A 16,028-nucleotide genomic window follows, 5' to 3' on the forward strand; every position below is an offset into this window, starting at 1 on the left:
ATTTTACAGATAAAGGTTGCATATCTCCACTGAAAAACTATAGAGAAACTTTAATGTGTAAAATATAGACTCATCCTTAAAACACCTCTCCTAAAGGCATTGTGTGGGAGTCACAAGTGCTATAAACCATCAGACCTTCACTCACTTTTATGGAGCTAAAACAAATGACACTAACTGAGGATTCATCTCTCTTTAATTTACCGGCAGTCTTATTTGGGTCCGTATTTTTTTTATTTGTCAATATGCATTTTAAAAACTCCAAAACAAGTAGCTAACATATGAGTTTTAAGGGCCTAATGTTCTCTAGGCATCAGACAAATTTGATTCATTCTGATGTAATCACCGATGGTATGAGATTATGACCTACAGGACGCTGCTTGTCTATCTGAGTTTGAGTGAATTACAAAGTTGAGATCTTCTGACATAAACTCACATCTTTAGGACAAACAAAATGAGCCGTTAACAGTTTCATAAAGTATTGCACGTGGACATGCACTTTAATAAAATTGTACTGTGCACCACTTGTTTCCCTTACAAACACTGGATTTTCCCTGAGATTCTCCCAGCCAAAAATCTGGCTCTTATGAGGTTGTTGAATTGTTTATTTGGCTGTTGAACCTGACAGGTAAGAAAGCATGGCATCAACCAGATGTTGCTAGTAAATGCAAACATCTTTAAGAGAGCAGTCCCCATTCCTCCACAGTTCCAACAAGCTCTGTGCTCCCCAGAGCCAGTGGGTAACTCTGCTACCTGCATAGTCATCAAACTCACCATACCAAAAACTTACACTCACAGTAATCTATATATCATCCAAGAAGACAGACAAATATTTCCTCATTTAACATCTGACTTTGAAAGCAAGGTTACACATACCAACTACAGAGAATCTGAAGACCCACCAATTCTGATACAATGCCATTTGAAGGGTCATTATGCTAGTCAAGACCTACCATCACCTCTTCTGTTCTCCAGACAAAAGATTCATTTTCCCAGCCAAAGCTTTCTGTCACACGTGGAGTCCCTCATAGCTTCAGCTTCATTTTAACGCCTATACAAGTTGCTGCAGATATAACTGACCCAGAGTGCCCATGATGTTTCAGCATTCAGCATTTAAACTAATTGGATATTCTGATTAAATATTTAGTTCTGATGCTTCTTCACATACTGATCTTGAATCAGTATCCATGTGCTTCCTATGCTGATGAGGATATTAAATTCTATGCACTGATTTCATCTCATGCAAAAAACATTATGCACATGGAAATTCAGAATCTGGCTAAAGAAAAGGTGATTTAAATTGCATGCTGGAAGTGACATGAGGGAAATACTTTGAGCAAGCTAGTAGTCCCCATTATTTTTCTTTTACTTAAGAAATTTCCCCTAAACAAGTTATAATGGAATGCGGCATGGAGTCTAAGTTTATTTGTTGATTGGATTTACCAACTTTGGTATTCTTATATTCACAAAAGAAAAAGCTCTCTTTCTCTCACCTCTAGTTTCCATGAAAGCTCCACACATTCCTCCTGGACACAGATCTGACCAAAGCAATTCAACCCACACTACAGTACTGACCTAAAAAAAAAAAATACGCAACTGGAAAACTAGCTCCAAACATCTTTGAAAGCACTGGGTTTGACTCAAATTCACCCCTAATTCCCTGAGAAGGTTCCTACTGATCAATCCTCCTGATAGTTTCTTCACATATGCTGACCTTTTGTCTCTTACACTTCCTGGTGTTTCTATAAGATGATTAAAACTAACCCTGTTCATAGTGTTTCACCCTCACCCCTTCAAACAGAATTTATTCACACACACACAAAAATCCCCAGAACACCAGGACACCTAAACCACAGATTTTGTACTGATGAACTGTATAAAGATTTTGAGAGAGCACTTTTTCCTCATCTTCAGTATCATTTTTTAAATTTATCTCACTTTCACCAAAGAATACAACATTCCAAAAGCACAGTTTAGCTTTAACTATAAACATAACAGAGTCAAACTGGATAAAGACAACTCTTTCTGAAGATGCAACAATGTAATTTGAAATAAATGCAAGCAAGTCCTTCTTCTTATCCCCATTCATTTATACTGAATAAGTTTATTGCTGATAAATTGTACTTTGCTACCACCGCAGGTGTATTTGAAGAAATTAGAGTCTTCTACAAACTCTCAGTCATTACTCTCATTGTTCATAGGGGCATTATTCAAATGTTATTCAACTGTGAAACACCATATTTAGAACTAATCTAAAACCTTCAGGAAAGCAAAGAGCAACACGATAGATATCACGTGGATTGCTTCAATTCGGTGATGTACTACTTCAATTTAAGTCTCTCTTGCTTCTTTTGCTTTCTATGCAGTCTGCAGAAAAGGATGGGGTTAGTGCATCAGGTAAGGACATAAGATTGAACACGTTTATATAGGTATATACAGTAGTCCTTTAATGATCTTTCAGACCCTTATGCCTTGGATCTACGTGCTGGATGAAAAATTATCACAGTGGGAAAGAAGTTTCCACAGTGGCGCTACAGATATCTCAAACAGTGCGAGAGAATGAACAGCGACTTGGATGCACACGTTCCCAACATGCATCCAGTGCAGCTTACTTGGATATCAAACAAAGTACATTAAATTTAAAGAAATTACTGCACAGGGCATTTCTTGTTCAGAGCAGTCAAAGGCTGGGAGGTATGCTGCTATTCCCTGAATCTCACTATTCTTCATTTAGAAGAGCCATGGACTAGGCTTTTCTCTTCCAACACTGAATAGAACAGTATGTTTTGTATAAACAAAGAATCTGCAATCATGCATGGTACTTCCTTCCTAGAATAGAGCATGAGACTCATGATCTGGGATACAAAAATGGGCTACAGGACTGATACTCATTTACTTCCCTGGTCTCTGATCTAGTTGTAGGTTCCAGTGTTAAGATGCTTAAATACCCTTGAAGCAATAAAGTTCATAGGACACTGCATAGACTTTGAAGATTTTAAGCTGCAGCAATGTATTAATCATGCCACACAGAAGCCATCAATAAGGATACCCAATAATTGGTGTTTACTGAATGCTGACAGAAACACATCAGAGTGATAAAGCTTTCGTATACCTGCTTCACAGACCATTCAAATACCAGTGAGGTCCTCTGTGGCTGCTCTTCCTGATGAACCACACACTGCTGTCATGTAGACTTGTTCAGTATGGTTGTAACACATCAATTTATTTTGTGCATGTTAATCAGATCAAAGCATCCTGGAGATGACCCTCAGCTTTCTTCCTACCTGTCCCCCAATAACTCCGTACACATTCTCAGATATGAGCCACATCAGCTGGTGTTCTGGTTTTGTGGCAGTTTGCAAGCAACTGTATTAGCATGATGTCTCCATTGCATTCAACTCATGTGCTAAAAAAGTGGCAGGAAACACATTTTTCCAGAAGATATTTAAAAGAATCTGCCTGGCATATATATTTTAAAGCCAGAAGAAACCACTAGTATCATCAGTTTGTTCTCCTCCAAACAGGTGCTGCAGAATCTTTACCACTAACTCAAGCAGTAGAGAGAATTATTCAGGCCAACAACTGATCGCTGAACTAGATTGTATCATTTGGAAAGACATCCAATCTCAATTTCAAGAAATGATGAATTTACCACTCCACTTACTATGTTGTCCTCAAGGTTAATTCCCTTCTCTGTTAAAAAACACTATCTCTGTAACAGGGTATCCTGCACTGGCTTTCTGTTGTGTTGTAAATTTACTAGGTAGGTTCATAACTGTTTAGATAACTGCATTAAATAAATGCATTTTTGTTTAAAAAGTGTATCATATTAGAATGAGAACAGAACAGAAAAGGCTTATTACAGCAAAATTTAGGGCAAAGTGCCAGAATTTGCATGCACGCATGCATAGCTTTAAATTTTAAAATAAATTATTATTGTTTATCATTTGCGTTATACTAAAACCTATGGCTCCAAGTGAATTTAGTGTTCACAGGTACTTTGTATAATAAGAAACTGGAGACATGTTGGAGAGTACAGTCAAAACAAATAACAGAGAAGGGAGAGGTGAGTCATCTACAGAAAAGTGAAGGGAGTTGCTTAACACCACAGAGATCAGTGGCAGACCTAGTGATATGGAATGCTAAAATTCCTAATCCAGTGAACTGTTCAACTCTGATGGAAAGGAAAAAAGTAATTTTTTCATGGAAGCAAGAAAACGGGAGTTATGTAGCGCATAGAGAATCTTGCAGAGAAACAATGGATCTACCCATAGCTATAAGTATGCATCCAAGGATCCCAAAGCAGCAAAAGAACAAGTTCTCTAGGGGTACAGAGGGCTGATGTTTATACAGATGGATAAGCAAGGACATATTGATTTGCCTAAAGATGAATAAGTCAGTTGTAAAGCGCGCAGTGATTATTGCTTAAGAGTCTTTCCTTCTGTTTCACTGATCACACCCCTGGCCCAGAAATGTATCTTCCTCTCTGGACTGCTAGGCTGCCACTGGGGTCTGCTAGTTGATTTTTTCTTTTTCTTTTTTATTATTTATTAGGGGAGGAAAGAATGTTAGAGATTCCTCCCACTTTTAATTCCATTCTTTATTTTAGATTGTTACCCCAGCACATTATGCTTAGTGAGGTGTGTAAAAGACTGATGGGTACACCAGGAAAGCATATTTTATGACATAGTTTGTATACTGGCCTATGGCCAATTGAAAAAAAAAAAAGATACAATCTGACACCGTTATTATTCTTGCTGAGACAATGCTGAGGAACTGACTGTATGAGAAGAAAGGAGGAAAACTAATAAAATAACAGCCAGATGAATAGTTTTGATATCCCTTCCTTGTTCATTTTCAGTATGCTGGTTGCCATCAAACGCTAATCAGTTTGCCTAGAGATAACAAGGCATATTTGTAAAGAGTTGTGCGCAAGATGTGTTATCAGGATGCCCGACAGGTGTCTGTGCTTAAGGTCTTCACATGAATGGCGTGCACAGCCCTAGCTACAAACATGGATGTTTCTATGCATGACTGATCGCTTGCTTAGAAACATAACCTCATGGAAAGCCTTAAAAATAAGGGTTAGCATTCACAAGGCTTTTGTGTGGAAGGCCCTTTCCATCCCTGGCACAGGTGCTGGTAACCCAGAAAGGATATCTAAGGTCGTGCAGAAGGTGAGATATTGCAAAGCCTGGGACCTTTTAACGTGCAAATTCCTTACTACTTTTCATCTTCAACAATATGCGTCAAAGAGAATCAAGTCTACTGGAAAACTGGCTTGGTTGATTAGTGGTGCCCTAAATATTAACACTAATAGTGTAGATTGCTGCAGGACTAATGCCGTAGGGAAAGGGGGAGTTATTCACATAGGCTAATGTTAGCTTTATGCAAACTAGCTCCCTGGTTTTGTCTGTAGTCTGTCAAAAGAGATAGGCTTTTCCAGAGGATGATTCAAAGTGGCTAACTCTTACCACTCTAGAGAAGCTTTTTTCCTCTCCATTAATTTTAGATGGGATTAGCCTCCCTCAGCTAACATTAGCCCAAGTGAATAGTCCTCTAAATGTTGTCAGCAGTGTGGAAAAAACCCACCCCAAAATGACGTCGCTTGATGCTAACAGCAATTTTTTTAAAAAGCTATGATGCACTTTTTGATAAAATAAATCCGGATTTTATTCCCCCTTCTCTGGTCTATGTAGGCAGTGGCTGTTACCACTGAAATTGAGAGGGTGTAAATAGAAACAGAATAATATAGGTTGAAAGGAACCTCTGGAGGTCCCTGATCTGACCCTTTTCCAAGCAGGGTCACCCTCAAAGTTAGATCTTAATGCAGTGAAATGAAATGTTTTAGAATTATAAAGTGCATCCAAAATAGTCCATCACATCTTGAAGAGTGAATACTGGCTACATCTATGGCAGATACTCTACTGTCAAACACAAACATTAGACCAAACACACAGATAGATGGGGCTGAAGGTACTTTTAAGAGTTGGCCTGTTCTCTCACACAGTCATCCTGTGGCCATATGCATCCTTATCGCTATTCTAAGTGGTTCCTGTGTCATCCCTGATATATGAACACCTTTCTCTTCTACTTGAATGCATGAGGAGCAGACCTCCTTTACTGTAGGAAACTGAAGAAGATTACATGGTTTGATAACAGAAGGTAAGTTGTCCCAAAAGCAACAGAATCCCGATTTGCTAAACTTCAGCACTTTAGCTATACAGCCAAGTATCAGTCTCTAACTCATTGATCTCCAGTGTGATACACATGGTAAATAAAGGTAGACAGATGGAATCAGATATTTGGGAAAGGCCAAAATGGAAAAAAAAAAAGGAAATGTAAACCTCTTCATTTACTAGTGCTATGTTGACAGAGCTCCTTTAGTCTGGGGTGCCTTGCTTTTCAAGAGTCCATTTAAAATGAGAGAGGAGAAGCAACGAAAATAACTCCATTTTAAACCTGCTTTTTCAGCCTCTGTTGCTGCTTTTCAGTGCTTGAGTGCCTTTGCGCATTTATTCTTGAGCTGGGCAATTACGACCCTGCATTTTACCTGTCTGACTTGTGCTTCCCAATTTCACCTGTATTTCGTCTCTCCAAACAGCTCTGTTATTCATGGCTGATTAGTTACTAACCATTCCTCTGTGTGTCTGACCCATCTGAATAGCAGAAGACGTCTCTATGTGAAGTAGAGGCTCTTACATCCCACCCCCTGATTACACAGCAAACCACTTCTGAAGGTCACATAGTAACACAAAAGCAATACTCCCATAAAATACAGCCCCTCATCCTACAGGCAAGCTGATTAAACCCACGAGAGCTCATACGTACAAGACCTCCAACATGCTTTTGCCTCACAAGCAATGCTTTACTGCATCTGTGTAACTCCTCTTACACAGAAAATGAAGAAGCATGCAGTAGTTCTGCAATTACGTGGTAAGAATCAGCCATGTAACAACTGTACTTTCTGCCAGAACAATGAATGCAATCATGAAGCAATTAGTGCAGGCGGCAGATGGTTTGCTGCTCTTTTTTTCTCAAGACTGGCAGGAAAAAGTCATGACTGAATAAGGGACTGGTCTGTCAGCAGTGGTAATTCAAGTCTGCTGCCCAAGGCAGAAACACATGGAAGAGACATGTGAACAAAAGCAACCAAGCCGCTGAAGCTTAATGAGGTATTGCTCATCAGCTGAACCCCAGTAATTAACAACATTCGCCCACACACAACACCCAAGAAACTGGGACATAAAATTACTTCAGCTAACACAGATTTCCCTACCGTTGAGTAAATCCCTATTCAACCAAATAAAGAAAGATCTGTAGTACTTATAGTGATAGACTCGGTGGGCTGTGAAGAGACTGTGGGATGATGCTATGTGACCCATTTCCTGTTCATTACAACTGAGCAACGAGAGGCATGTGCTAACTGTCAGCTTTGCCCTCATCAGTCCTGAATTGGACGGACAACTTCTGAGAACCAAAACAGTCCAGACAGAATGAGATTCCTGTCTCTCCAACTCTTGCTCTATTCACCACCTGATTCTCTTGGTCCCACCTGCTGCAATGACAAGACGGAAATGGATGACAACAATGATACGGCTTGCTAGAAGGATGTAAACATGTTTTCTAGTTGATTCTCACCTCCCTCCTGACTGTCAACAGCAAAATTAAATGACTGTGACAATCCTAACTGGTCAAAATCCAACTTACTCCTTATGGCCCCCATCAACAAAACCTTCACAGCCTCTTCAGTCAGTGGCATCAAAGTCAGTGATATCAAAATGTAAATTCCTTACCATGCAGATACGTTTCCCTTGCTTCCTCAGGTGACTCTTAGCCAGTGTGCACACAGTGGCTGGAATCCAAGGAGTAATGGGTTCTCTTTCCTTAAATACGACCTTAGCATGAGATCACGAAACAGCAAACAGCAGTGTCATTTGTTCCAAACTACCCCACAGCTCCCATTGCAATTATCTAAATACCTGCAGGACCTCTTAATTACTCTGAGAAAATTCTGCCTTTGGATATACAGGCATGAAACCAATGGGAGTTGTTTACACTTAGCCACAGGCTGAACTTGACCCTTAGTTTGAGTTATGTTTAATTTAGTCCAAGCTGATTAATACTCTTTGCCTGTTGGTTACCCTCTAAGGTCCTTGGCCAAAGCTTGTTGAAGTCAGAAAATGTATCCATTAGGCTTTAAAGTAGAAACCAGGCCTGTGACTCATACCCATACAAAGTACTTTTAAAATTCTATTTTAGAGTTAATTGGTACAGATCTACAGACCTTGTGCTACATGATTTTTCTCTTGCAACTACAGTATTGAATTACCAACAGTTATCCAATTTGCTAATTAATGCCGTAACACAAAGAAATTTTACCGTACAACTTGCAGCCTCTCACCCAAAACACCCCATACACACAACTCCGACACCAACCCCATAAATTCAGGTTAACGCACAAAAGGGCCCTTTGTTCTCATATCCGGATTGTTTTTTAGGATTCTATAGAAGAGTGGGAGTTTGCTATGGAATAGTGACAATATACTTGCTGGTAGCCATCTACCATAAATTAGATGAGCATTAGCTGTATGGACTCTAATTCAGAATTATTTCCTGAGCAGGGTGAATACCACAACAGCTGCAATTCATTTTCTACTATATCCTACTTTTATTTGACAAATTTAGCACTGAAAGTTTCATTGATCCTCATGTAATAAATTTCCTGTTACTAACACACAGTAACTTTCATTCCAATGGGTCCTAAAAGACAGATTCTGTTCAGTTTCATATCAGCCCAGAGAATTCAACAGCCACAAGGGAAAGGAAACATTTTGACCTCGTCTAATTACATACTGAACACCCAGAAATAATTTAATCTGCTCCTTCCTCTGAACAGATTATAACCACAGTACACCCTACAAAATGCTGTGAGAAGGGTGAGTGAAAAATATTGCATGCAATTGACTCTACAGGAAAAATTAGGCAGGCAAGATGCATTCCTCATAGTTGGGAAGGATATTAAGCTACAGTCCTGGAAGGATACTGGTGTTGAGTTTAAAGCACAGGACTGAACTTCTATTAAAAAAATTCCCATTTTGTGACTTTACCTACTTATTTAGCTTGCTTATGCCTTTATCATCTCAGGCTTACAGTTATAGTAACAACAAGCCTAATTTAGGCTAAAGGAAAATTAGTTGCTTAATGTCTGTAAAATGAATTCAAATACACAGATGGAAAACATCACAGAATTCAAACTTTTATGTTGATATTTACATTAATGTATAACCTGAACACTTCAGCCAATACTTTGATTATTGATTAGATTCAGATTCTCACAGATTCATCATATATAAAACAAAAAGAGACCACTAAATTACTTTTTATAAAGGCTTATATACTAGATGAAAAGATATTTCACTCTTTTACCCTTGTTGGGAGCTCAGCAAATTGCTTTGTTCTTTTTTCAGTTTTATTCAAAACCATCAAAATGTCAGGATGTGAAATCCGCCATTTCTCAGAGCAGTTTGCTCCAATGGCTAGTTACTTCACAGTTGAGTTTATCTGCCGTTGACTCCTAGCCAATGGCAGGAGTCCTTCTTGTTAGAAGTTTTTTTGCTAGATCAAAATGCTTACTCATATGTTTTGTCTTCCCCCATGGAGATATTTATGCACAACAATATAGTTTCCCTTCTATCTGCTTTTTGGTAAACTAAACAGAGCTCTATAAAGTCCTTCACTGGAAGGTGACTAACTTGTGAGTATTGATGTGTCTGATTTTCAAAAAGTTCTAACAATGAGGTCTCTTACAATCAAGTCCCATTCTGTTGTCTCAAGTTAGGCAGCAAAAAATCAAGGCATATCTCACAGCATATTTATTCAGTTGATGGATTACTTATACTGAAGGAACTGGACTTCAAAGGAAATTGATCCACTTTTCTCTTAGAAAATCAAAGGCTACTTGAAAATATGCCAACCAAATAGGAACAAGGAGTGTCTTATACTGTTCTTGGAGTTTGTGCTAGGCTCCAGAGAGAGAGAGAAGTGTTAAATAAGAGGACAAAAAGCCTCATTAGAGGTTGTTATTCCTATCGTGAAGGATCCTAGCTGTCTTGTCTGCCCATTGCCTGTCACATGATATTGCCAAAAGGACTGATGAATAAATGCAGACTGTCAGGTCAGTCATAGAGGGCTAGGCCCCAAGAACACAGTAGGTGCCCGTGTCCTTTACTTTGCCCTTTACATTGAGGCTTACTCAATGTTTCTTGCTTGGAAATACCAGTTTGGTATTTCAGTCCAAAGACTGTCCTGGTATCACCTCAAAGACTGTCCTGAATGTTCTGCAGCAGTTATGTAGAGAGATGGGGAAATTGTAGGTTCTTCCTAAGCAAACAAAGCAAAATGCTGCCAACGATTCTTACCTTCTGATCTTGGCTGTATGCTAAGATCCAATCTTCCTGCTTGGGGTGGAAGAGCAGACTGTGGATGTAGAAGTTCAGACGGTATTTTTGATAGGTGGCCCCTTCATCAGAACTGATTAATAAGCTGCTCTCAACTTCTGGATCAGTCAGCAGCATAATCTATATGGAAGGGAAAGATGAAAATACAGTGGTGAAGAGAAGTTGGATGGAAAAATAAGTAAGCAGCTAGGAACTTCAAATAAGCTTATTAAATATGTCTATTTCAAAATGTTTCAATGTAATGTCAAAACTAAGCATAGCCAATCTTTCAGTAAGGAAAACAATATATTTCAGCTATGTATATAAACACATAGCATACGATCAAATAGGTAGAATGACTTTACCACTACTTAAAACAGACCTAAACGAAGCTATGCTTAGGTTATCCAAAAAAACAAACCTGAAATTTGTAAGACCAGAGTGCAAACTTACTAAGTTACCAGACAGCCACAGTGTGCTGCTAGGGTCTTCATGAATGATCTATTGGAGTGGCAGACAAAAAGTTAGGTGTTAAGAAAAAAAAGAAAGACAGAGAGAGAGGAGAGAGAGACATACAGAATGATCTCTAATGGTGAGGTTTGTTAGACTCTGGCAGAATTTTCAGAGAAGATGACAGTTTCATGGCCTGAAATGTTATAACCTGGCTGTCTGCAACAAGCAGTCTTGCTTTGGCAGGAGAACACATTTGATAACGTGCTTGGTTCTTTCCATCTCCAGTTTCTATGGCGCTGTGAATTATAGATTTGGTAGTGTATCAAAAATAATCTCCGCATAGTAAAGTTGCTTCCTAGCTTTGTCCAAGAGTGTTAGTTCAGGAGTGACAGAAGATATACGGCTTGCTGTTGTAGTAGCTACTTCTCCTCATTAACTGTGGTATTAATTGGTCTGCATTGCTGATGAATCAGAGAGAATAATGAGATACTCCTCTCATGTGTCTCTGCATGAGAGAATATATAGGTTTGAGCAGCAGAAAGAGATCATTCCAGTATTTCAGCAAGCAACAAAGTAATACCCCTAAGAAATGGGAATGAGGCACCATGAATGACAAACATGAAAAGTTCTGAAGAATATTTGCCTGGAAAGGTATTAAAGCCTTGAATCATTAGCTTTCTTTTTTTTTTTAAAGTACTGGTGCTGCTGTTGCTTTGCAAATGGCAAACACTGATCTGTTCTTAGACAAGCCTGAAATGAAAAGATCCATACCTGGCATTTCTCAGAGCAAATTCCTCTGAGTTTGGGCACTGCAAAAATCACACACTCCATTTCCTTCTCTTTCTTTCATTTAGGCAGGCAGAATTAGATATAACTTAACTCACTACCTATGAATTATAAGGCTCCGTAAGTCTTGATAGACACCAGATGCTAAAGAACTATTTGTATGTGAAGGTGTAAATACACATATAATCTACATAGGAAATGTCCTTCATTATTGGGTAACTGCCAGAAGTTTTTATCTATCTCTAGAAAACCCCTTGGTAGCATAACAATTTGGCCTGTAACTTGGAAGTTGGGGTTCTTCAAAATCCCTGAACTTTAATATCCTGAGTAATCGTAGACCAGTTACGTTACCACACTGTATCTCTAATGTAAAATAGGGTAATGTTTCCATTATAGCATAAAGGTACAGTCTCCTTTAGTATCTCTGATTTACTTTTGAAATCTTGTGATGAAAACATGCATTATTAGAATTAAACATTCTTATTTTCATTTAACACTTTCAAATCCATCAAGCATATAATTGATGTGACTTCTAAACTGAAGATTGCATGATAGAAGATACAGAGAAAGCATTAATAATCAAAACGTCAATATATAGATCATCTACTGTCACTAAGTAGCCTATACAGCTTCTGAACCCAAAAATTAATTGTGATGTTTATCAGTCGGTTCTTTTTTCTTACCAGACTAATTTCTGGGACAATGATCCTACGGCTAACATCTATCAATTCAGTATTATGATTCAAGCATTATGATTTCGCCATTTTTATGACTTCCTTCTTGAGTGGATTTTGTTTATGTTGGTATTTGAAAATATCACAGCACAGCATTAATTTGGACTACAGCAACTAGAGCAGAAATAAGCACAAATCAATGGGCTTGATCCGAGCTCCCTGAAGTTAATAAGAGTCTTGTCATTGACTTTGGATTGTGCCTCCAAGGCAAGTTGTTAATCAAGATCCACTCTAGTCTCACATATTTCCTCCTACCTGCACAAGGAACTCATCTGACCTCTTCACTGTCACATCCAAGCACATCACTGCTTTAACACATTTTCTGTCAGGCCACTCCTCTGAAGTGTGAAAGTGCTCTTATCTCCATTTCTTAGAAAGGGAATTGAGGGACAAACTGTTGAGGCACTGAAGCACCTAGTTCCTCATTCAATCAATAAAAGTTAAGTGCCTAAACAGACTTGCCAGCACTGCTGACTTTAATCTGCTAACTACCACCCTGGGCTATTACTACTGTGTTTTCAGGTATCTACGGTCTCCAGAAGCCTTAGCTGTTGCATTGTGATAACCAGCCATTCTGTACATATGAAGTGTTTCAGGACCCACCAGTTTTGCTACATATGCCAATAGCAATAGTGTCTTAGATGTGGCGGAGCTGTGCAGAACTGCTGCAGATTTATGCAAGGGCATACAGAGAGTTGGAGACAGGGGAGGGAGTTGATGGATGAGTCTCTAGCCACTAGTCAGACTGTTAATGAAGAGACCAACTTTCAGCACTGGGACAGCATTGTCTGTTCCACTGTTGCACCCTGCATTGCCAATCACTTTGCACAGATACCATAAAACAAAAAAAGCTAGAGTTGACTAAGCAGTCACTACTCACATCACAGTCAGAGCACCACTTTTCTTATAAGATAAGAAAAGCAAATTTAATTACAACACACCTGCTTGTAAATAATCGGTTACAAGCCCAAAATATAGTATTTACTGGATAAGAAGCAGAAATTGATACCTGTATGAAAAATCTGCCAAAACAAGAGGGAAATACTGTATGTATCTATATGAACCTTTCAGATCAGACCAAGAGTGTGCTTCTGAAATGAATCCCCCAAATCCTGGGGGGAAATCTCTAGAGCAAAACCTTACATACTATGTTCTGGCTCACACCACAGTGATCTCAGAGCACAGGAACTGAATTCCCTTTCAAGGAAACTAAACCAGAATATACATTTCAGGAGTGCATCTAACGTGCTCCAACCACTACTGGACATTTAGCTCAGAGTATCAGGTTAGCACTACTCTAAAGTCAGACCCTCTGCCTCCAAAATGCCCATATTGCAGACAGATGTCATCTCAACATCAACCATTTCATTCTACAAACCCACTTCCACTGAGCTGCACTACATGCTAATGTAGTTGCAGCCACATTAGCTTAGTTTTATTGCCTAAGTTGCCTGGAGCATAAATGAGAAAGGAAGGAAAGTACAATTAATTTTAATGTTTTTGTTGTTGCAGCATATGAAATACAGAGTAAATACATTTTAGAATTTTCTTTGAAATAAATGAAGGCCATTTCTGCTTTGAAGTAGTCTACTACCCATTGACTTGATGCAGTTGCTTATACAGAAAATAAAAGCAGACACAGATGTGTTGAACAGGAAAAGCATGGAAAATAAAACCAGCAACAATAACAAAGTGAATCTAAGTTTAGAAATCATAAACCTTAATATCTAAGAATATATAAGATAAGAGATTAGAAAGAAACTATTTTCATAATTTCTGACTTCACTGTAGACAGCATGCTGGATTTCCTTAAGTGTGAGCTCCTCAAAGGAGCAATCTTCTTGCTCTGTTTCTACAGTGCCTAATACAACATATTACTGCTTTCCCAGGTAACACTGGTTTCTGGACAAGTATATTCTGGACATCATTGAGGAATCAAAATGACTTTTGCACATGAAAATCACACCATAAATCTATCCAGGTTCTTAGAGCCTGTAGGGAAAGACAACCTAGCTGATGAAGTCTAATAGGATTTTTGAGGGGTTCCCTTGCCAAAGGATCTGAATTTGTCATGGGATAAACAGCCTTTCCATAGATTAACTTATGGTTAGAAGATCAGCATCAAAGGTTAGGGTAAAATCTTTCAGTTTCCACAATGGAGAGAAGCATTCATTTGGAATTTCCCCGATGCTTTGTGCTGTTCAATTTATTCATTAACAATTTGGAAAGAAGGAAGGAAAGATAGGTGACAAAGTTTGCTGATGGCAATAAGGTATTCAGAATGATGAAAACAAAAGCCAGCTATGAAGATCTGTAAAAGGATTTCGCAATACTGAGTACCTGAGCAGTAAAATGACAGGTGAAATTCAGTGATGATGTATGAAAAAAAAAAATACAGATGGAGAAAAGCAATCCCAGCGTAACAGTCAGGACAATAGGCTCTGAGTAGATAATTCCTTTCAGGAAAGGAGTCTGGGGGTTTCAGTGAAGAGGTCTGTGAAAATAGAAGCTCAGTCCTCAGATCCTATCAAAAAACCTCAATTACAGTAGTAGGAATTATTAGGAAAGAATTAAACAGCATATCAAATAATGCTATTAGGCCACTGTAAAGTGTTCCCACAACTTTAACACTGGGTGCTATTTTCATCCTCCATCTTAAGAAAAAAAAGGCTATAGTAGAAAACACAGAGTACCTATAAGGCTGATCGAAGAAGACTGTGAAACATTTTTCATACAAGCAGCAAATAAAAGAACTATTCAACTTCCAAAAAGAGATAAATGAGACGCAATTTGACCAAAATCTACAAAACTATGAATGGCCTGGAAATGCTTAGAGAACAATTATTCACTCTGTCATAATACAAAACTCATGAGCATCAAATGAAATTATCAGGAGTGAGATAAAAAACACAGGTGAGGCCATGACAAGGGAAGAGCTACGGATGTCATCTATCTGGATGTCTGTAAGGCCTTTGACATGGTCCCCCAAAACATCCTTCTCTCTAAATTGGAGAGAGATGGATTTGATGGGTGGACTGTCCAGTGTGGATGGTCGCATCCAGAGGGTAGTGGTCAACAGCTCAATGTCCAGATGGAGATTGGTGACAAGTGGTGTCCCGCAGGGGTCCATACTGGGACCAGTACTGTTTAATATCTTCATCAATGACATAGTGGGATCGAGCAAACTCAGCAAGTTTGCAGATGACACCAAGCTGAGTGGTGCGGTCGACACGCCAGAGGGACGGGATGCCATCCAGAGGGACCTGGACAAGCTGGAGAAGTGGGCCTGTGTGAACTTCATGAGGTTCAACAAGGCCAAATACAAGGTCCTGCACCTGGGTCGGGGCAACCCCCGGTATCAATCCAGGCTGGGGGATGAAGGGATTGAGAGCAGCCCTGCCGAGAAGGACTTGGGGTACTGGTGGATGAAAAGCTGGACATGAGCCAGCAAGGTGCGCTCACAGCCCAGAAGGCCAACCGTATCCTGGGCTACATCAAAAGAAGCGTGGCCAGCAGGTCAAGGGAGATGATTCTGCCCCTCTACTCTGCTCTGGTGAGACCCCACCTGGAGTACTGCATCCAGCTCTGGAGCCCTCAGCATAAGAAAGACACGGACCTG

General features: G+C 39.2%; 1 protein-coding gene across 2 annotated transcripts in view; it reads right to left on the bottom strand.

Moving 5' to 3' along the window:
- Window positions 1-16,028, bottom strand: part of SORCS1 (sortilin related VPS10 domain containing receptor 1) — a 312,215-nt gene that overhangs the window by 109,662 nt on the left and 186,525 nt on the right. For both annotated transcript variants that reach the window (XM_076338969.1, XM_076338970.1), the window contains exon 4: window positions 10,419-10,577. In XM_076338969.1, the coding sequence (XP_076195084.1) occupies window positions 10,419-10,577 (159 nt within the window). The remainder of the gene's footprint in view (window positions 1-10,418; window positions 10,578-16,028) is intronic.

Source organism: Aptenodytes patagonicus, chromosome 5 (genome assembly GCF_965638725.1).
Source record: "Aptenodytes patagonicus chromosome 5, bAptPat1.pri.cur, whole genome shotgun sequence".
NCBI classification, from domain to species: domain Eukaryota; kingdom Metazoa; phylum Chordata; class Aves; order Sphenisciformes; family Spheniscidae; genus Aptenodytes; species Aptenodytes patagonicus.